We start from the raw sequence: 23,156 nt of genomic DNA on the forward strand, positions 1-23,156 counted from the left end.
AACAGCCCTTTTCCTGTTTTTCTTGTGAACCCTGCAAATAAATAACTTGCAATTTTACCAAAAACATTCTGGTTCATGTTGCTTCCCTCTCCCCCACGAGCCGGGTCGTAACAATAAATTGTTTTTATTGCACGGTAATGTAATAATTTGCTTTAGTGAAAGAAAACTGAGTAAATTCAACTTGTATAAATGTATTTCAGGTGCTTCTTTGTTTTTGTTAGCAGTCTAGCAGCAGAACCTTGGATTAAAAAGAGCATTGGAATAGTCTATTATGGTTTATATACTTATATAAATGCTTAGCTTGGGTTGTACAGATTTTATTGATATGAATAATTTCAAGATACTCAAAGACATCAAAATATGCAAAAACATCAATGTAGGCACTGACGGACCATTTCTATTGCAAAAGGTTAAACTAACAAATAAAACACGAGTAAATATAATGCTCCACTTTCTGAACTTTGTCTGTCTGTTGTTCGGAGCTGGGTGTACGGTGGATTTATCAGAGACGGATTTATAACATCCTTAACGAGAGCGCAGAGAACTGAAACAGTACAGCTGCGGGCCGTAAAAACCGAAACAATGAGCCAAAAATGGTATCTTAAAAACTCAGAGAGCTCCAGGAGGATGCCATTGGTCTGTAATCTCTGTGTGTCTGTCCGTGTTAGTAACCTCTGTTCACATTACATAGTCATTGGACTCACTGTTCATATAAAAATATTGATTATAGCAGCTTTAAGTTTGCAGACGACATTATTATAGTGAGTTATTTTAGTACCAAGAGTTCTTTTGAGAGCTAAATGACAGTAAGTAAAAGTTTATTAGGTAAATCCAGCTGTGTTGCTGTTGAACTGTGTTGTGGTATACAGAGGAGCCAAATATTCTTAAATATAATAAAATGTTCTTGTATTTTGTTGTAAGTCTTTTTCCCATTTCATTTTAGTCGATCATTGCACTCGATCAACCAAAGCCACCTCATTTGCATATTGAAGCAGAAATTCGTAAAGAAATGTAAAATGAAAATACAGAAATAAATAAGGTAAATAAACACAGAAGCAAATTAAAACAAATATCAGTTTCTTACATTTTATTTAATATTAGTTAATGCCTACATTTATCTTTAATAATTTTTTTTTTTTGCACATGATTTGATTAATTCACTCATTTATTTATTTATCATTGGTTTTGGCAGTTCCGGTCCTCCATATAAATTAATTAAAATGTCTTTAATATGATTTTTAAGGCTTTTGGATGTATTTTTGGTAAAGATTTGTATTTTGTTACTATAGAATGAAACAGACATGGAAACTAATGTTGATTTTCCTTCAAATCCTTAGTACGTTTCCCCGCCAGTATGGACAGAAAATCTGTCTTAAATTGTGTTCATAATGGTCTTAAAAACTCTTAAGTCCAACCTGTTGAAGCCTGCAGAAAGCCTGCATCTCAATTTGCACCATTATATTTCTGCTCGCTGTGGGAACAAAAAAGAGAGATCACACGTTCATGACTAGATTTTCAAACAAAGGCACATTTATTATCTCAGTTTTTCTTCATTCATTCACGTATTTATAACAAGGAGGCATTTGACACGACGCGGCATCACTCACGTCCACTTCAAGAAATACATTCACACCTTTACAGAGGACAGTACTAGACAAATAGTAGTGCATCCGCTCTGATTGTCGGAGTGTTTGAGCCTCTACGACAAATCCAACTTTGATCTTTATTGCACGTAAAATACAAAAACCCCGGGTTAAACAACCGAAACATTTGCTGCTCAATGAAGGCACATTGGTAGTAAAACACTGTACAGAGAAAGAGCTTTTCTGGTTCCCTTGTTGTTGATACAGAAACATTTATTTAAAATGTAAAAACTGCCACTGCAGCGACCGTCTCTACTGCTCCTGATGAAGTGATAAAACTCTAAATTGTTCCAGATCATCGCTGATAATGGAACATGTGCAGCGTGAGAACTATACCGTGGCTTTTGGGGGAGCTCACTCGTCGCTGGGGATTATATATGTTTTATATTTTCTGATATTTTCTGGCTGATGGCAAGAACAGCAGTAGGTTTTTATAAAGTTAGTGATTAGTCATCCTCACGCACAAATCACACATCAATAGTAGCCTCAGTTTACACATAATCCATGATGATGAAGATGCAGAAGAATAGAAATGCATGGCAAAAAATAGCATATTGGGGTCCCTCCAGGAAGTTCTGATGGGAACAATTAACACAAATTCAACCTGTAAACTTGGCGCGGCTTTGCAATATTGTCCAATCACTGCGGCTCTTCTGCAAACATCTCATTCATAGTAGTTTCCCGCACAAAATGTGGAGTCATACGTCACCAAACTCACTTCCTCGTTTCTAGCGCTGAAGGTGCAGACGTGTGCGACGCGAACGCCTCACATTTACCCTCCAAACAGGGCGATTTTATTCTCACTGGAAGTTTTTAAACAATTATTTCACTTTCTCCTGCAATTACATTGCAACAAAATGCCTAAATAAACAAAATACATGGCAATTTTCTCAAAGTCAGACATTTTAGGCCGGGGAAAAAAATCCAGCAAAATCCTGGAGAGGGTGATACTGTCAATATTTTAGAGACCCCCCCCCCCAAAAAAAACAATTTCACAAATCATGTTTTCAGGGGAGCTCGTGGCTTATTAAGAGGCTCCCCTGTAGTTCACACCCTGCACACATGTTCACAACTGTCACAGCTAACTGGAAATAGTGGTTTTTGGTAGTTCTTTATACAAAGAGTGGCTTTGAGTGAGCTTCACTCCGCCATGAAGAGACTAAATCAGTCTCAACCCCGACAGCCTCGACACATTTAAAGAAAGTGAGTGCGCGGCTGAGAGTTTCATAAACATTACAGTACAGTCACATATGGCAGAGCTCTAAAATACGCGGAGCACCTTGTGACAGTGTTTCAGTCCATGATACTGGAATGATGTTTGGCCAGCAGTGAACCCATATCACCAGCTGTGTGTGTGTATGTGTGTAAGAGAGAGAGAGTGTGTGTGTGTGTGTGTGTGTGTGTGTGTGTGTGTGTGTGTGTGTGTGTGTGTGTGTGTGTGTCTGTCAGTCCATATCTTCTTCTAACAGAGGGTCTTTCTCTTGGATTGAAGTGCTTCCATATGATGTGGCGTCGTCGTCGCCGTCGTCACATTTACTCTGTGTGAGGGCAGGAAGAGAGAAGCTGTTGTTAGGAAGCGTTCAGAAGATAAAGCAAAAATAAAGTCTTCATCTTCATCATCATCATCATCATCATCATCATCATCATCATCATCATCCTCCTCCTCCTCTTCCTCCTCCATCAGCCACGAGGCAGTTTGCAGCTTATTCACAGAAAACACTTCACATTATTTCACATGTTTACATGCACACTAGCATCCTGAACATCATCCGGTATCTGAAGAATCCTGGTTTCAGAAACCTGGAAGTCTTAAAGTTTAGTAAAGAAAACATTTGAACATTATTATGCATTCATTAAAGTCCACCTCCACTCCACAAAGTTTTTTCTTCTTTAAAGACTTCTCCATATTCACAGATTCTGGAATGTTTAATGAGGCACACACATTATTGTTCCAAGCAGACTATTCAAATTTACATGTATGTATGTCTTGATACATGTCTGGAGATGATCTTTAAACTTCAGTACAGAAAATTGTGTAAACCATTTTTAAATGTGAACTCATAAACTGGTATTTAAATGTGGTGTGAAAACAAAAATGAAAAATGATGTAAAAATGGAATCATCCACATTGTCAAGTGGGGACAAAGTTTTAATATCAGTTTTAACACCTCGTCACTACGTTTGGGTCCACCACACGTTTGATTTCTGCATGTTAAGCAGAAAATCTTACTCAGCTCTGCAGCTTGAACAAAAGGAATAAGTGCATATATATATGTGTATGCTTTCACCCACCTGAATTATACGTGATACTTTTCTCCTTTGTTTCATGGACATGTGAACCTTTTACCAGGTCTTTATCGGAGGCCTAAAAGATGACCAGATTGTCTTACACGTCAGCCAATCAGAAAACACAATGACAATCGGCTGCTGGTTTGATTGGAGTTGTTATGCAGGTGAAACCAGCAGCATCAGGCTTTATTTGAGATTGTGGGCGTGCAGAGATATTCATGCAAGGAGTCATTATGTGGTGGTGATTGAGTCGACCATGCGGTTAATTAAGTGGACATGCGATTGGTTAATTCAGTGTCAACATTGTGCAATTAAAAGTGAAGGTATTTGGTTTGTTTGCTTCCACAGCAGTTTTGATTATCAGGTGACAAAACTTGATAGAAAAGACAGAAAAATATAGACATTTGAAATCTGCGATACAGAAAATATGCTTCAAATCGACCAACTGACACTCGCAGTGTTTGTTTAATCATGGGGGAACACAAGCGCTGGACTAGCACCGATGAGCCATTACACAGGTTATCCCTGAGGAAGTGTGTGTAGCTTCTGTAGCATTGTGTAGCACAAAATGTTAATGCAAACTGGCTAATATAAAACTACTTGATGATTTGTGAATGTGACGTTGAGACAGTCAGATTCCTGCCCTCACATACACACGGTTCAAATTTAACAGCTGGACTTGGAGATGACTTTTTTTACTAAGCTGTTTGTTTGTTTGGGAAACTGCATTTTCTACAAATCTTTTACATTTTTAACATTTTTACAACCCAAAGTCCAAGTTGAAATATTCATAATGCTTCTACTGTCCAACCAGAGTATAAAAGATGTTTAGTTCAATATTATAGAAGACAAAAAAAGCAAATATTCACATCTGAGAAGTTGAAATCAGGCCTTTTTTGTCAGTTTTACTTCAGAAACTTGTTGCCAGTTTTCTGTCAGTTGACTAATCGTCTTAGGTCTGGTTGAAGGATGTCAAACACAAACAGTATAGCTACTGCAAACCAAAATACAGATAAATATCTGATATTCTTTATATGCTTATTTATATATATATATATAACAGCTGCCTCAACCATGTATGAGGACATTTTCTTAATTCATTCAACAACAACCTGAAAGCTAGAAATCTGATTAAGTATATTCCACACGCTGCTGTAACAGGCTGCTGCAGGGAAAATACTGTAAACACATTTTTCTGTGTAAAATAAAAGTGGATCGCCACTGAATCAAACAAACATTCTTGCTGCACTGATTAGTCTAAACAAAAATAAAATCCAAAAATCAAGCTGTAACCCTCAGTTCAAAATCAAAAGGAAGATCAGCATTTGGCAGACTGATTTGGATTTGGATGATTGAATCCAGATTTTTTAAGGAGCTTTACAAACCCCGGGGTTTTTCACCACTGTCGAAGTCAACATAACGGTTTTACGAGACCTCTGCAAAAACAAAACATCAAAACCACATTTAAAATCAGGACATTAAAACCCGCCGGCGCTCATTTCTAAAAAACCTTTTCGCTGAAATCTAAACCTCCCTGCAAACCACTCAGTCTCCTTTATTGGCTGCTGACTATCTGCTGCTGATATATACTGGATCATAAAACCACTCCAGCAGTGTTGTGATAGTGAGATGTCAACAGAACACTCATTAACTGGTTATGGCGTTATACAACATCAGGCGTAATGTGTTTCGTAACACATCACGCAGCACAAAAACGAATTAACTTATAACATTGATATGATGGACAGTAGTAGACATTAGCTCATTTGTTTTAAAGTAATAGTTTCACATATAATTATTATAAAAGAGAATCAATACCATTCTCTTATCTGTCTGCTAAATATCAAGTTAGAACCAGAAAGTAGCCAGCTTAGCTTAGCATAAAGACTGGAAACACTACATCCTGTTTGTTTGCTCTGTACAAAGGCTAAGCACTAATGCTAAGCTACGCTAACTGTTTCCTAGCTGTAGCCTCAAATAGGGACATTGGAGTGGTACTGATTGACTCTTCCTGAGAGTTAGATGAGAAGAACGACAGCAAACACATTTTAAAGGCTGGATCTATATGAGAGAGTCCAGAGGTTGAGTTATAATGTAGGTCTAACCTTTGCTGACTTACTCAGAACAACCAGAATGTGCAAAATCGACTATATAACACGAGACTACTGTGTACTGTGTCACAGCCAACTATGCCGGAGCTGATAATGTTTCACATGTTGCCATCAGTGTGAAGATAAAAAAAGGTAAAGAGATCATCAAGGAGCAGCTGGGGGAGTTACACCTGATAGATGTGAACTTTTACTCTCATGCATGCAGACAGTCAAAGGGGGTTGAGAGTTTACGTTTGAAGATAAAGTTGGGAGCGTTACATGAATACAGGAGGTCAGCAGAGGAGCAAGAGTGACTGTGTGGAAGTTAAAACACTAATGATCTACAACATCAGGTGATATTCTATAGATTGTCAATAAATCGCATTAAAAGACCCAAAACAACAACGAACTGACTTATTTTAACTCAATGCCCAAAGTTTTTCCTTTAGGGACCTCTTTTTCTATCATTCAGTAAACTGACTAAGATACATATTTTATGGATATTTCATGTTAGATTTAAAACTGTACAATGAACTTAAACAGTGAACTCAGTAACTGCAGGAAGTTTGTGTAAAACGGTTGAATTGGATGAATTCTGAGCGGATTATTTCCTGTTTAAGGAACTAAAGTCAGTCAGACGGTATGAGAGACGGACTAACACACTGATGGTTGTGGTTTTGGGATTTTGGATTTGGAATAAGAAAAATATAGAACAACACCAGACTTCTACTTTGTAAGACCTATTCTTACAACTTGGGTCGTCTTGTTAGTAATAATGTTTACAGACAGAAAAATCAAGCTGTAATAAAATGCAAACGCCTATTTTCTAATAAGTGGAGTTAAACTTTGAATCTTTAAAGAACAATGTGTATTTATAATGCACTATGAAACTTTAAATCTCTATTTTATTTGCTATTTGAGCAGAGCATGATGTAACACCAGCTATAATAAAAAGTGGATGAAGGTGAATTTGATGCTGCGCCATATTCTTCTTTTTCAGAAGTAAAAATGCAATGCAGAACTTGTCTGAGGTAGTTGGAAGTGGGATGGGTCATATTTTATGTCACATAACCAGATTAGACTAATAACTGGAGGTAAATAATATAAATATCAGAAGATCTTGAGTGCAGACTCTCCTGCTCCTTTCTCTGTCTGTTTGTGGAAGAACATGTGGAACTGTGAGACATGCGACATGCAGTTAGAAAGACGCCGCGCCGTGTGGCAGCTTTACCTTCGCTCTGTGATACACCAGGGCGGCGATTATTATCGTCGCCAGGCCGAGGGTGATGAAGCCGTACTGCATGAACTCCATCACAGCAGGTAGAATCACCAGGTTCGTGTGGAACGTGTTGAGGATGGGGCCGTCTATGTAGCCGCTCTGAGGAGGTAAAAGAAAACGGCAAAAAATAAGAATACGTTGAGGTGAATTATGGGATTATACAGCAGCTCGTGCTTCAGTTTTTACAACAGTTCAAATGAGCAAAACAATGTGTACATGTCTGGAGGCAAGCTTCAGATGTGCTCTGATGGAAATACTTGTATTTAGTTACTCAAATTTAATTTATCATTCATTATTCTTAAAGTAATATTATTACTTTATTTATTACTCCCTGCCAACAGTAATTAGTTACACTGGTTATATTACTTTTCTGCTACTCTCCACAAGGTTGGTGATTGTGTCCTTTGTGATTTACAGTAAGATCAGACTCTAGACTTCATTATCTATATTTACAAAAATAGCAAATACAATTAAAGTTTTCAAATTTAATTTTGTTTCCTTCGTGAATTCTGCACACTCTTTTTGCTCGTATTCATACAATATTAACAGAATGGTTCAGTTTATTAATTAGATTAATGAGAATTATCTGCAGTTATCTGATATTAAACATTTTATTTTATAATGTAGCATTAGTGATTAAAGTTTGTGATGCTGTAATAAACTCAGTATATTTGGACATGTGTTTTCATTTTGTATTCTGAGTGAGATTTTAAGGCCAAAATTAGGAAGAGAACATTTTGTGTTCTGCAAACTCTGGCAACTGAAATATTGTAAAAACAGAAATATGATCTGAACAGCAGTTACACACAACTGGGAAATCAATGCTGACACACTGGTAACACTGGGAATGGAGATGTGAGAACCCAGATCTGGCAGATTTGTATGATAAGAACGCTTTAAACTCTCTTATTTGCAGTTATATTTTTAAAAATGTGCATTAATGACTTACCTCCTCGAACCAGATCATTGGCATCACCACCTCAGAAATCTTGCCAGTTTCTCTACAAGGACAAAGTTGCATAGTGAATGGTGAGAAAAGCAGGAAACGCCCACTTTCATAATGAACAAAGAATAGATATAAACACAATACGTGGCAGATGTTAATGGCATGCCTATAGTTTAGGGAATAACTTCCTTACGTAATTCCTGACACTCTCTTCATGTAGAGGTTGAGCTGCAGACGGATGGACACGTTCAGTGGGACACCAGTTTGCTGGAAAAAAACATCAACAAATCTCAAGCGAGGAATAAAAAGGTCCACTTTTCAAATTAGTACTGGAACATTAAAATCTCTACACAACTATAAAAATGTTCTTGTGTAACAAAAAACAGTAAACAAAAGAAGGAAATCCTCATATGTAAGTGATTCCTTTGGGCACGATGTTTGGATGATATAAGAAATTAAACTACAATCCAGATTTAGCATCAGATCGTTCACCTACGCACCGATACTAAACTGGATTAGCAGAAACATCAACCAGTGAGACGTAACGGTGAAAGAAATATCCTTGCACGACTTGAAGTTTTACAGTCAGGCTTCATGGAGTCTATCTTAAATACACAAGGTAGCCACCCAAACATTACACTCAACTCATTCAACAACATTAAGTCTCCACGCTAGCGTTGTTTGGTGCAATGATGGGTCTTTTTTCCAGTAGAATTGCTGGATCTCTATTTAATAAGTTCCTTTCTCTACAGTAAAAACCAAAAACCGCTAGAGTAAACATCCCAGCTCACCAAAGTCAGCGGGATCAGTCTGTGAGTACTCCACCAATGTCTGTTCACAACTCAATAACAATCCATCAAACAGTTATTGAGTTATTTCAGTCTGGGCGAGAGTGGACTGACTGACAGACCTTGCAAGTAGCCGTGGAGTCATGCTGTGGCCTAGCGTAGCTAACATTCAGAGCTTTCATCTGCGGCTCCCACAGCTGCACTCTTCTGGTTTCAGTCTTTGCACCAGATGTTGGAACTTGGCTGCAAGAGATTTAAGTGAGGTGGTGGGTGATGAGGCCTGGCTCAGAGCGGGTGACATAGTTAATCCATATGGGATAGGGCTGAGAGGGGCAGGACCCTGTGTAAACCAGTCAGGTTCTTCCACACTAAACAGAGAAATCTGTTACTATTTCTTTATGATGCTGGCTCTGTGCATTGGGGCATTGAAACAGGAGAGAGAATAACAGTTGAACTATACCCTTTTATTATAATATTGTGTGCTGTAGCATTAACTTTCCCTCCACTGAAACAAAGGGACAAAGCGGTCCAGTCCAAACTATTAAAATTAGGATGTGGAAAAGTATGTGTCCATATACTTTTGGCCATACAGTGTAAGTGTGAGCATTACTGTACATTTGCATAGATTATTATAAATGCTTTTAATCCTTAATATGAGCCAGTCTGCAGGCAAAAAGAGACTTCAGAAAACAAAACAACAAAACATAAACAAAAAATCTCCATTTTAATGGAACCAATAAGTGTAAAGGCACAGCGAGCTGCATCATTATAACGAGCACTGACACTAATTACACTTCCGGAAAAAAAAACAACTGAAAGAGACTTTTGTTCGGAGTGCTTTTCTGGCAGAACAAATTCTGCAGCACAGTCCAGACCTTGAGCTCAGACCCAGCGGACTCTGGTTTTTCTCAAACTGTCTCCTGGCTGCAAATAATATTTCTTTCAGCAATGTATCTTCCCAGCTTTCTGATTATCATTATAAAGCATTCAGAATCCGTGAGTTATCTTCTACTGTTTGTTAGTTGCATGAAAGCATAAATCTTATGGAGAACACCAAGGCTTTTGATGGTTCATGGTCATAGCTGTTCTCCCGCTGTCCTCTCATCCCATAATGTTTCCTCAGCATCTGGCCTTCCAGCTACACAAATACTGGACTTTGATGTTTTGTAACATCCAGCACGTGAGACCCGGAAATCAAGCATTCAATAGTGGAACCCCGCAGGAAATGAAATGTCCCCGAGCCCCAGAGAGCATTTCCTACAGTTAGGACACAGAGAAAGGTTAAAGGAGGAACACTGGACACTTTCATAACCACAGAAATTTAATAGGTTCATTGTTTAGTCTTTGTCAATGCATAATTTGGCTGAAGACTGATACAAAGCAAAGATCCTCCTGATCACATTCAAAGCTCTTCGTGGGACCTTCGAATATCTGTGAGCTCAGCACCAAGAATACTCAGATCTGCAGACCAACTCTTAAATGTCACACAGTCTAGGCTCAAAACAAACGGGGGACAGTTCTTTTACTGTTTTCTTTACATATCACACACTATATGACTTAATCCCGTCCTGTCATTCCTCATCGGTCAGCGGTCCTAATGCGTGTCCCTGTCATGTCTAGTTTCAGTTGTGTAAGAATTGTTCCTTCGTTATGTCATCAGTTCCTATCCCCCCTCAAAGCTCCTTTTCTTCTTCTTCATGTCCAAACGACAAATTGGTTGAACAATTTGATTTGAGCCAGCTGTAAAGAATAAACTGATTGTTTGGATTTCTAAAATGTCCCCATCCCGAGATGAAAACCTGTTGGCCTCTTTTTTAAAAACTGGACGCTACTACAAAGTTACCACAGCGCGTTAACTCAGGCACCTTTTTATTCAACTGGGACTAACGGTCCACTGACTGTACGGCCGGCTGCAGGACGCAGTAGAGGCAAGTATGTTGATGCAAACATACATATTTTTTTTCTGTGAAGGATTTTAGTTCCATAAAACATAGTTCCAACCTAGGGGTTGGGACCCCCACTAGGAGTCACCAAAGATTCACAGGGGGTCGCGAGGCCTTCTTGATTTCAAAGGGTGTAAGAAAACCTAAAAAATATACATAGTAGGCAGATATCTCAGCATTTTATTCATTTCAAGATCTTCTCTATGAATACTTCGTCCAACCAAAGAGCTAATAGATCAAATGGTCAAACATCAGGGATAATGAGGCCTACTCATTCTGTATGATTGTTAGAAATGTAAAAATACACAATAAAGACAGAGAACTGTATTTAAAGTTAATAAAAATATCAGGAAAACTCATCTCTAATCAATATTCACAGGAAATAATCTGCAAAAAATTGCATGTTTTACGCACTTATTGTGTTTGCTGTTTGGGTTCATTGTTCAGTGTTACTGTTAGATACAATACAATGAATGAATGAACTATCCATAAAAAATTTCCGTCAGGGGTCGTCAGTTTACTCTCTTTAGGAAAACAGTTGGGAACCACTGTGTTCTGCAGATCTCTGACGCTGGCAGGTGACGACCGCTCGCACAAGTAAGCAAACTGACTCAGTAACGTCAATTATATGTTAATGTCGATCTAATGTTTGCTAACATTAGCCTCTACAGGCTAGCAAAAAACCCTGAGTGTAAACAGACACATGAGAAATCTGAAAGTAAATGTCACTTTGTCATTTGAATTAGCTTCATAAAATCCCACGCCAAGCAATTTCCCTTAATTATTAACTTGATATCGATCTAGACTTCCAGGATTCGACTGAACGCTGTCCTCTGATATAATTGGAACCAGCACACATGAGCTTTTATCTGCAGATCAAGATTTTTTATTGGAGCCATAGAACGTTTCTATCAACCCTTAGGGCAATTAAAGAGAAATAGCCCAATTTCCAATTACCTTATCACAATACAGGTTACAGCCAACTACACTGCAGATGAGGTTTGAGCGGAGTTGGGTAAGAACGAGCTGAATCATGACCGTGTTGTATCCGACTTATCTGTCCTTCGCATTAACAGTTTTACTGATGCAATTATCATCACTGCTCTTTTACTGTTATTGCACAGTAATAAAACTGGATATCACTGAGTTCACTGTGTCTCAGGGACCTTTCCAACATGAAGACAAACAAGCATTAACTTTAAGCCTCCTCCACATAGTTTACCTATATTAACAGCCACAGATATGATAATAATGATGAGCAACTAGCTTTGCAGATAGCTTTAGATTGCATGATGATAAGCACCTTTTTTACACACAATCTCCCTGCAGCAGGCTGGTTCCTTTAAACTGGTGAGTTTCACTCTTTGTGAATAAATCTGATATATACTCATTTATCACACCAATTTAATTCATTAGCATGCATGATTGTCATTTTCAAACTCATCAGACAGAGAAACCAACAGGTAAACTGTGGAAAAGTAGGACCCAGAGAGTATAATTAAATGACATTATCTATATAAAACATAGATCAACAGGTTGAAGCATGTTGGAAGATATCATACATACAATACGAGTATTCATATAATTAAAGAAAGCATTTAAAAAAGTAAAAAAATAGGATGCAGCCCTTTACCCACCCTCGACCGGAGGTTCAAACTTGTATTTGACCATGACACACAATTCAAAGTTTGCAGTCTGTGATATGTAATCAGTCCACTTCTGCTCAAGAGGACCACACGAGGCCTCAAGGACGGCGACAACAGCGCTGAAGTGCACATTCAGTGTCCTGTAAAGCCTTTAACTAAGAGTGCAGCTCTAATCCTGTGTCTCTGTATTATTAACTGTTATCTCTTGGCAGTAGGCAAAAGTGAATAAGGAGGATGGGGGGGTGAGGCCATCTTTATTTTTGGCAAAATGACTAAAATATGTTTCTACTTTAATCAGTGCAGCACAACCACTTCATCCAGTCTCAGGAGAGAACACACACGGCTCATACTGAGGCACCATTTCATCACACAGTGTCAACAAGCTAAATTGAATTATTAGTGACATAAAAATGTGGGTGTGTGTGTGTGTGTGTGTGTGTGGACTCACTGGGTGAATGTCTATGAAGAGGCCATGCTCGTCCTCAGTTGGATTAAGGCCCTGCACGTAGTCCAGCAGTACAGGGTCAGCATTAAAGAAGTGAGGATGAGAGATGAAGACTGGAGAGTCTGTAAAAGAGAAATGGAATGATTATTATTATTTTTAATACAGCACTATACAGCATATATAATTGTGTATATATAACCTCTAAGCAGTAGTGGAATTTTGTGTAACTTTTTTTTTTTTTTGAGGGAAAGATTTGAACTTTTTACTCCACTACATTTATCTGACAGCTGATTTTATGTACCAAACACATGATGAACTTATAAAATATGAGTACAATACATCATGTTTTATAAGTTCATGAACATAAAACATATTAAACTACCCGAAAAGTACATAAAATAGTTCAACCAAAGGATCTTGAGATAAATCTGAGGTGTGTCGAGGTGATTAAAGGAGTTTGCAGGACATCAATTTTAAGGGTACCACAAAGTATAAACAATAGCAAACGTACGTGACTTGAAGAGGTTATACAGATGAATACGAGCACTCACTGTGGCGGCAGCTGCTGACATTCAGCAGACCCGACTGTCTACAGGGGCAGAAGCCTTCATTGGGAGCGTAGTCCGTCCCATTGGCGAAGAGGGTTTTGGGTGCAACGAATCGATACAGTGGGATCCCCTTCAGCTTGCCAGGACGCTGGTAAACAAGCTCCATAGATCTGAGGAGAAACACAGGGAAAGGGTTTTATAAGTACGCTGATTAGGACCTGTGAGAAAGAAGAAAGTACAGTCGGAGAGTATAAACGTACCTGCAGGCGTCGGGGCTGTAGAAAGGTAAAGTGCTCTCTTTGGTCATGAAAGGAGGCCACATCTGTCCAGCTGTTCCGTTGATCATGTTACACTGAGGAGTCCGCCAGTAGTTCAGCTGTTAACAGAGAGGACGGTCAGATGGGGAATAAAAAAACACTCGTATGATCATCAAAAGAAGCTGCAGGTGTAAAGTCTCACCTGTGTCAGGCCGTTCCAGGAGTCCACTTTATGGACATTCCTGATGTCGTCTTGTCCGGTGAAGATGGTGAACAGGCCAGTGTTGGAGTTGTTGAACTACATAAAGATAATTTAAATGAATTTGGCCCTTTATATTCTCTGTGAATATACTAACTACATCCTTCAAACACTGTTGTTAACTTTCTTCACATGTTTCCAGTCTCCATGTCGTCCCCACTGGTATAGAGGCCATAAAATCAGACTTCTAATGAGCAAAAACAAACCATTTTAAAAACACTCACTTCAGCAAAGAGGCCAAACTTTCCCGATGAGGGCAGCATGCCGGGCAGGTATTTATTGAGGAAATCAACCAGTCCGCTGTCGTAACCCCACATCAGCTCCCCTACTGTCTTAGTCAGGAAGGGCCCTTCTTTGAAAGTCTTGAAGGTGGCGCTGATCATTAAACGCACAGCGAAGGGCAGGTTTTCCATCATTACTGCCGCACCCTGAAAACACAGAGGGGAGTTTAAAAAAGCCGACAGCCGAGGGACCGAATGTGAGTTCAAGGAGGGAAGATTATATCTTACCAGGACCAACATGTTTGGAATCGTGACAACATCGGACTCGTTCCCTGCAGACATGGACGGCTCGAAGTAGTATCTTCTGTATTCCCTGTAGGACACCGTGTTGTTGGGATGAAATGTGATGTTGTCTTTCTGGATGCGTTTCCTGGAAAAAAAAAAAAAGGGGTGGAAAGTTAGCCTTACTGAGCCGCTAGCTAACTTTACAACACAGGTACGACACAGAAACATCTACAAATGACCACGAATGTGCTTCTAGTGACTGTAAGAGCAGAATTTAGGGGTTAAGTAACACTTTAAGTTGCAGTGTGTTGAGTGCTCAGAGCTACTGTAATACAGTTGTCCTCTCACTGTCCAGCCACCAGCGTCCAGATGAGACACAATCTGAGTTGATAGAAATGTGGATACACTACTCTGTATGTATATATATATATATATATATATATATATATATATATATATATATATATATATATATATATATATATATATATAAGACCTACGCCTACTGGGTCAATGGACTTTGTACACAGAACCCGACTAATGTGATAAAGAGGATGAAGGCAGATAAGACAGATGATAGGGAGAGGGAATAAACAGTTTCACTACTGGCTGTGAAAGTATTATTATTAGTTGAGCTCAGGGTCTAAAATTTGCTTTTTGGCTCATCTGTCAGTGGAAGGAAAAAGAACATTTACCAGCTAAAAGTATTTTAACCAGCCATGAAACTGCATCATACATTATTTTACTAAAAATATAGTTTTGAGTTGTTCTGAACCTTTTGAGCTTCATATTTTTGACATTGGGGCTCCTCCGTCATTCAGACGCCAGCTCTTGTAGAAATGTCTTACTTCAGTGACTTTTCTCTCTCATTTTGATAATTAAATAAAGATTTTCAAGAAAAAAGTCAAAGTTTTCAGATTTCAGCTTCTCAAATGTGAATTTTGTCTTATTTTTTTCGTCCTCTATGATAGTAAACTGAATATATTTGGTTTGTGGACAAAACGAGACATTTGAGGACGCCTTGGGATTTGAAACACACTGAACATTTTGCATATTAAGGACCAAACAACTAATAGAGAACATGATCGCTAACGATTAGTGGCTCTAACAAGTAGTAAAGAAGGAGAGTGACTGCTCGTAAACATCAATCTTAATGCATGATTTTAAATATTTAAAACTCTTAATGTTTAATGAGAGCAGACAGTCCTCAAGGATACAGACAATGCACTTTGCTTTCTGTCAGAATCTGGATATACATCCATCTTTAAAGAAACAATTACCTTCTAAAATAGATCCAATAGGCGTAAACATTATGGATTTCAATGGCAATTCAGCAGTTAACCTTATAATGAGGCTATGACAGCAAACTAAGAAAAACACCACTGACCTATCTCAAAAGATTAGATAAGACGTAGAAGAAAAAAGCTGTCTTAACACAAAATGTGTGGACATTCATTTGACCTCTGAACTCTCTGAACACTCTTCTGTAACTTGTTATCGTCAACAAATTGTAGTTTATTTTGACTCAGTTCAACAAACACCGTCCAGCTGCCCCAAATACTCACTATAGAGCCCCAAATCAGGGTTCCCACTCTGTAAGAAATCATTTTATATATATATATATATATATAAATATATATATATATATATATATATATATATATATGTTACCGGCAGGCTGAGTATCGACACATTTACCTCCAGTTTTCATGCGGTTCCTCCTACCAACAGTTGAGTTTCAAACTAAATACCCACCCAGGTTTGTGTTGCAAGCTATATTTTCCAGGACAACATAAAAGATGTCCATGATATTTGATGATTTTAATCAATTTCCAGGTGTTTCCACGACTGTAAAACTAGTCTCTAAATTTTCATGTGTTCCAGTATTTCCAGGACATGTGGGAGCCCTGCAAATGTGGATTAATCCGCTGCTGAAAATAGTCCCCAACTAACGCACTATTACCTCCTGTTTGTTACAGTGAGCAGCTAAAAACTAAAAACTACATATTTGTGTGGTGTTTTTAAAGTTTGGGAGCTGAGAGCCACAAACAGGAAGTCAAAGAATCTAGAGACAAACCAACAGATAGTTGGCCTCATCTTTAACCTTTCATGGGTAATTACTTCTAAAACAATAGCAGACATTTAAGAACTCTTTTGCAGGCATTATTTTCTGCCTTTTTTTCCTTTGAATACTGGAAATTAACTCCGTTTTCTCCATCCACATCGCTCTGCAGCTGTGCAAAATCTAGGTCAGAATACATAGAGTACTGTACCCCAAACTCCCACCTTGCTGCACATATGGAATAGCTACATAACAAGTTTTGGGATTCTTCCCACTAGGGCACTCGATTAAGGCTCGATTGCATGCATGAAGTACATACTGTTCCCAAAAGTGGGCCAATCAGACACGAGAAACAGCTCCACTTTACCGAATGAGCAGCACATGGACAGTCTGGATAAAGTTCAAGAAGATACAATGAAGATGATAAATGAGGAATTGGGTCAAAATACCTTAAAGTTTTAAAGATATTTGATAAGCAAAGTGTAATCAAAAACAGCCAAAGCAGAGAAGATAACTTTGGGATGCATCTTGTGACACATTTACAGTGTACAGCGGGTTATATGTACCTGTACACGTAAGGTCCTTTCTGCTCCACCATGGGCTTCTCCCCGTTCAGGATCTCCTTCGGGTTGAGGACGTGGAAGAAGTAGACGGACATGTAGAACGGCACAGGGACGTCCTTCCACATGGTGTAGGACATCTCATTCTTTGGGTCGATCACCGTGTTCTGACGTGAGATGGAGAGAAATAACAAAAAAGGTTATGTTTCTTTAATAATAAGCCAGAAAATAGACACAAAATGTCTTTAGTTTGTCCGAAACCACAAAGGATATTCAATTTAGTGTAAAGAAAAAGCACCAAATCGTCACATTTAAGAAGAAAGAAGCAGGAAAAGTTTGTTATTTTTGCTTATTTTTGTTTCAGCTCTCAAATGATTCAATTTACAAGAACAGACACATACATAAAAATGTATTTCTGCATCCCAAACACTGTCACATGTATTCTTTCCTGTCCATAAACACATAGATTACATTATCTAAATTGAGTACAAACACTGTCCATGACCTGTAGCTCATGTCCTCAAGTAGCTTTTTTTCTAATTTGCATGTTTTTGGATTACTACGAGAAAGGTGGAATGAGTTTTAAAGAGTATAAATACACTTAATCTTCCTTTGCATTAAATCAGCTGATTGATTAGGCTATAAAATGTCAGATTAATAATAGAGAATTAATGCAAATTACAGTTACCCAGAGGCCAGAATAATGTCTTCAAATGGTCCAAAACTCTAAAATATTTAATTCACAATCATATAAAACAGAAAAAAGCATCTTTACAATTTAACAGATTTTCTGTTTTTGACTAATTGAATCATGTTTCAGCAGATTTGACTCTTTTGAATCTGAGTCAGTAAAATGTGTAAAAAAGTGACCTGATATTAAACATTTGAACATGCATACACTTCATTACATAACCTTTTTTAACTGAGTGATGCCCGCTTTAAGTTTATAAAGAAAGCTGTCTCACAGATTGTTCTGCGACTACATACTACATAACTATAACGCCACCCGTCGATCAGTCGTGACCTACATCTGTTACATCTCCAGAAACAATCCACAGGCGTTCCCCCCAATGGAGGGCTCAGCAACAACACGACCGTATGACATTAACATTAGATTACATTAAAGAGCTTAAACTCAACCTTTCTTCCACTTATAGATTATTAAAAGTGGTCAATAATTATCGATAGCGCCTTAAATTAAACATCTTTTAGCCGACAGCAAGTATTTAACAGCTTTAATTCACCTAAAACAGAATAATCTCACATATACTGCATACAGATTTACAATTTACATTTAATTTTTTTTATGGTATTTTTTATCAATTCTTTGATCAGACTCTTCCTGATTTAAAATCAAAATGTTCTTGTACGTCTGCGTGTGTTTAAACATTTAACATTTGAGACTCATTCGAGCCAAATCAGCCAACTTTATGAGGCTATTACTGCAAACATTACAGGGGGACGAGATTAGATAAGATTTAAAAGAAAAGCTTTTTAAACACAGAACGTAAGGACCTCTGAACTCTTCCGTTTTTAATGGATTATATATTTTCATTTTTTGTCAACAAACATTAAAAAGGACCAAAACCAACAATGGATGTATCCTGATTATATATATTATAATAATATAATATTCTGTTGCATAGAGCTCCACTGTATAAAAGCCCATTTACAACAATGTGATGAGAATCTTTCTCAATATTTTGAATGAATATCTAAATTTTCTGACTTAGTATCTTAAAATAAAGACAAACTTTCTCAATTTTTCGACTCAGTATCTCAATATTTTGAGAAAGTTTCTCACTATAAATCATAATAATGAGAAACATTCTCAAAATATATAAACAGAATCTTTTTTTTATCCTGTCACAAATGAGCTTCCATACAATTACCTTAAATAGGAGCCAATATAAATATCAATATTTTATCAATTATCTTTAATTTGACATTTCTGATCTTTCACACTGTTTAAGCACAGCTTTGAGCAGCATGCATTTAATCCTCCTTACACATGATCCACAGCCCTCTGAATGTACAGTAACACCAACAGCAGCATATTATCGATTATTGGCTATTTGTTCTACCTTTGAAGCCATTTGAAACTGCACTCAGCACATTAAACACTGGCTGAAGGCTGCTTACCTTCACTATCTGGTCGTCGATGATTATCGGTCCCACAAAGGTAAGAGCAGTCCCGAAGAACACCGTCAGGACACCTGCGACTATGAACCCAATCGCGACTTTGGCTTTATTAACCGCCATAGCTCGTTATTACCGACAGTTACTGTTTGTAAGTTCGCTTGTTTATGTCAACAAAGCTGCAGAGATAAACAGAGTCAGCAGGTGAGCTAACTGTCACCGACTCCAGCAGTGTTTCCGCATTAAAGTGTGAGCTTGTAGCTTCAGTCTGCAGACCTGCCGGCTTTTTAAATGCCTCTAATCGATGTTGTTGACCTGCTTCTATTGTCGCTGTTTTTTTACATTCGGCTGGGCACGCCCCCCCCGCGGCGCAGAGGACTCTGGGAGTTGGAGTTCCCACGCATTCTACACTCAAACACACAGGTTTTGTCAGGTTAAGATCAGTGGAAGAGTTTGTTTTTATTCATTCATAATAATAATAATAATATAATAATAATAATAATAATAATAATAGACGAATAGTTAATTTCTTGATTAAAATTTGATAAATACTAAATTTACTCTGGTTTAATGAAAAGAACTCTTAATATCAGAAACTGTGGAAAACACTGAAATATTGCCTATAAGAACAAGATTTCCTAAAATTTGCAAACCAAAATATAAAGAAATACATTTTTAGAACTTTAAATGAAATATCAAGACAAACAACAGAGCATCTGTTTTATGGAGATCTCTGCATGATTGGCAAATCTCCAAACCCAAAATATTTAAATATATACAACAAATTAATATACAATATATAAAATAAATTGGAGCAATTTTGAAAAATAAACAAATTTAATTTCTTATTAATAATAATATAATTAATATAACATATTACATATATACACAAATGTTGATTTGCCAAATGAATTCCAGTGTGGCAGAAATGAGTTCACAATGTTAAATAAATGTATAAGGAAGCTCAAAAATGCCAGAAAACTCTGTGCACTTATGTCTCAATACGACTTATTCCAGACCCAAAGACTCTCTACTGTGATTGTGTTGACTAAAACTAATATTACAGAAGGAGGTGTAATGTAAAAAGTGAGTTTTTAATTGTACCTTATTTATTATCAATAAAGATAAAAATAAAAAGTTTTAATTCTTTTAACTTTTCTGTAATTTTTGCCTTTTTGTGAAAAGCTTTCAACCACAAACAAACAATTTAACTGAAACTGTGAGTGTGGTTTCAAAAGGAACAATATCTCCATTAATGAATCGTCTCTTCTTGTTAAGGTTTACTGGTTTTGATTGCAGGAACAGAAGCACATCCCAAAATGTAAAATAAATACCTCAAAGAATGAGCTAAAATAATTACCTGGTTATTAACGTTATTAATAAAGTTAATAACTTATGAAGTTGTCCAGATCTTGTGGAAAATAAATAGTCGAATTGTGGCTTCATCACATTGTGTTAAAAACAATAATGTTACAGGACAAACAAACATATTAATACAGTAAAAATATAAAAAATAAAATAGCAGACTGGGTGCATCAACTATATATAAAAATAAAATTAATCAACAGCATTAAAGACTACATGTGCAAATGAGTGGCACACAAAGGCCTTAATGTGAAGGTGCAGCAGTCAGCATGCAGATAATAAAAGAGCTGCAAGGAAACTGCAGCACATTTTATTCTTTAACAGAGTTTGAATGTTCACTTCTTTATTAGAAAATAGTTTTTTGCAAAGTAATTGTTTTTTTACTCAAAGAAAAACAAAGAAAATGTAATTAATTTATTAAAAAACTGAAAGGAAACAGCAGAATTCAAACGATAACCAACCTTTATTATCTGGTCGTTCATCACCGACGGTCCTACAACCAGAAGAACGGCTCCAAAAACCACCGTCAGCGTCCCCGCCACTATACATCCAACAGCTACTTTGGCTTTATTGATGGCCATGGCTGCTGTCAGTGTTGCCTGAGTGGGAGATATGATTTCCAGTTGTCTCTGAGTCCGCAGAGCCAACAAGCTGCAATGGTTAGTATTTTAAATTCCAGGGGCCATTAGCAGTGGTGGACTCAGGAGGAGGAGGCAGCAGTCGGGCTGGCTGTGTTTATACCCTGCAGCCCCCCCGTCCCCTCCTCACAGCGAGGGGTGTGTGCACATGTTCTCCTCTTTCATCCCAAATTCATACTAAATCATAGGAAGTCACGTTGTAGTCAGATGATCTGACACTTCGGCAGCAGTGAAATTGAACACAAATCAGGCCGACGTGCTCAGATGGTTTTACTTAATGTCTTAATGGTGGATTGAGACATGAAACAATAGACTACAATGAAATATACAACTAAAACTTAATATTTTGGGGGGGTATGTGGGCAGAAAAAGGAATTCAGTTCAGTAATTGTTGGAAAATTCTCTCACTGTCTCTCAGTAGTGGAAGGAAAAGAATTCAGATCATTTTCTTTTAATAAAACATCAGTTTCTTCTTGTTCCTACAGTGTGATGTTTAAATAATGTATGTGCAGAGTTTGACGCTCGAAAGATGTTTTTCTGTGCTCAGATTTTTAAGGGCCCGGGCCTACAAACATGATTAGTGGCGTCACAAGTTGTTTGGATTCTGGCCCAACTTCTACAGTGAGATCCAGCAGTGCACAGACACTGAGAACGGACTTTACAGTGAAGGAGGAGACATCTTGTGTCGGGTAACCTGCAAAAAGGTTAATATATAAATTCACAATTATGGGTAAAAGTGAGCTAAATGTGGACGGGCAGCCGGTGAGAACAAAAACCCGTGTAAGAACCTACCCCAAGTTGTCAAATAAATCTGCTACTGCAGGTTTAAAGGAGAATCTATTATCAGAAATAGAAAAAGTAGAAAAATTAGAAGACAAAGGAGGTGACATAGTTTAGTAATTAGGAGGACTCGGGGGAGGGAGGGGGCGTGGTTGTCTCTCTTTGTTTTGTAGGGTTAGTGTTAGGGTTTGGGTTTGACCCTTAAGAGAAGAAAGCCTTTAAGGCATCAGGTGTCCCAGAGTTGACCCCCTTGATGTTAATTATCCATTAGCAATGGTTGGTCGTGGTGCCTAAAAAGCACACCTAAACAGTCAGCGCAATTTTATTTTGAAGGGCCTGCAGGCATTTCATAACCCACTATCAGTGAGGTGTGCTTTTTAGTTTTAGTTCAGTTGTTATGCAGTTGAATCTAACACATTTCCACCTATTGTCTTCATCAGATAACAATTTGATGTTGCATGACTAATGAAGGCTGTGGTTTCCGCCCTGTGTGTTTTTTCCGTTTTTTTCCCCGAACCTTCAACCTTTACCTTGGCAGCAGGTGAAGTTTTGCCAAAATGCTGCTTTGACCAAACACTTTATAAATTATATGAATAAAACAGAAAACAGCGCTTCATATTTAGCTTACATAGAAGTGTGGTATCAACGTTCTCGTCTAACTCTTGGCAAGAAAAGAAGCTTTCACTTTGTATGTTTTCTCTCTTGTCATTGAAGAGAAACTTGAGGATCATTTTGGCTGTTCTATTTAACCTGTAAAAACAGATGTATAACGCCTTCTGTGGCAGCTCAGTGCAACGCCTGCAAATCACCAAAAATGACCTCCAAATTCAAAATGCCTGACGTCCGGTTGGGTTTGGGTCCAAGAAGCTTTTTTGTTTGTCTGGTCATGATATTTTTTTGTATATTTTAATACATGCTTCGGTGTATTTTGTGTCACGTTTTATGAGTTTTCGAGCATGTTACAGCTGTCAAA

The 23,156-nt window shown here is 37.7% G+C and overlaps 1 protein-coding gene across 4 annotated transcripts; it reads right to left on the reverse strand.

The window, feature by feature from the left end:
- Positions 1-1,508: 1,508 nt before the first annotated feature.
- On the reverse strand, positions 1,509-21,477 carry scarb1 (scavenger receptor class B, member 1). Of its 4 annotated transcripts, none has more exons than XM_051411638.1 (14): positions 21,227-21,477; positions 17,268-17,428; positions 14,643-14,784; positions 14,358-14,561; positions 14,077-14,172; positions 13,878-13,993; positions 13,621-13,787; positions 13,073-13,191; positions 8,441-8,514; positions 8,251-8,302; positions 7,254-7,400; positions 5,318-5,368; positions 3,936-4,008; positions 1,509-3,181 (listed from the first exon to the last, which is right to left on the reverse strand). In XM_051411638.1, the coding sequence occupies exons 1-14, from the start codon at positions 21,344-21,346 to the stop codon at positions 3,177-3,179; spliced, it is 1,527 nt and encodes a 508-aa protein (XP_051267598.1). In that variant the 5' UTR covers positions 21,347-21,477; the 3' UTR covers positions 1,509-3,176. The 4 variants fall into 4 exon arrangements, with proteins under 4 accessions (XP_051267598.1, XP_051267597.1, XP_051267601.1 ...); XM_051411637.1 differs by lacking the exon at positions 21,227-21,477 and adding an exon at positions 19,404-19,730; XM_051411641.1 differs by lacking the exons at positions 5,318-5,368; positions 21,227-21,477 and adding an exon at positions 19,404-19,729.
- Between the last annotated feature and the right edge of the window lie 1,679 nt (positions 21,478-23,156).

The sequence above is a fragment of the Dicentrarchus labrax genome, unplaced genomic scaffold, assembly GCF_905237075.1.
Source record: "Dicentrarchus labrax unplaced genomic scaffold, dlabrax2021, whole genome shotgun sequence".
Classification (NCBI taxonomy): domain Eukaryota; kingdom Metazoa; phylum Chordata; class Actinopteri; family Moronidae; genus Dicentrarchus; species Dicentrarchus labrax.

Bases quoted from the DNA above. Each gene is read 5' to 3' on its own strand.
- scarb1 (XM_051411638.1), bottom strand. From the start codon at position 21,346: ATGGCCATCAATAAAGCCAAAGTAGCTGTTGGATGTATAGTGGCGGGG. The intron at 14,562-14,642 runs GTAAGATATAAT...CTGTGTTTTCAG, and splicing joins TTCCAAACATGTTGGTCCTG to GGTGCGGCAGTAATGATGGA. The intron at 7,401-8,250 runs GTAAGTCATTAA...TTACCTCCTCAG, and splicing joins CAATGATCTGGTTCGAGGAG to AGCGGCTACATAGACGGCCC.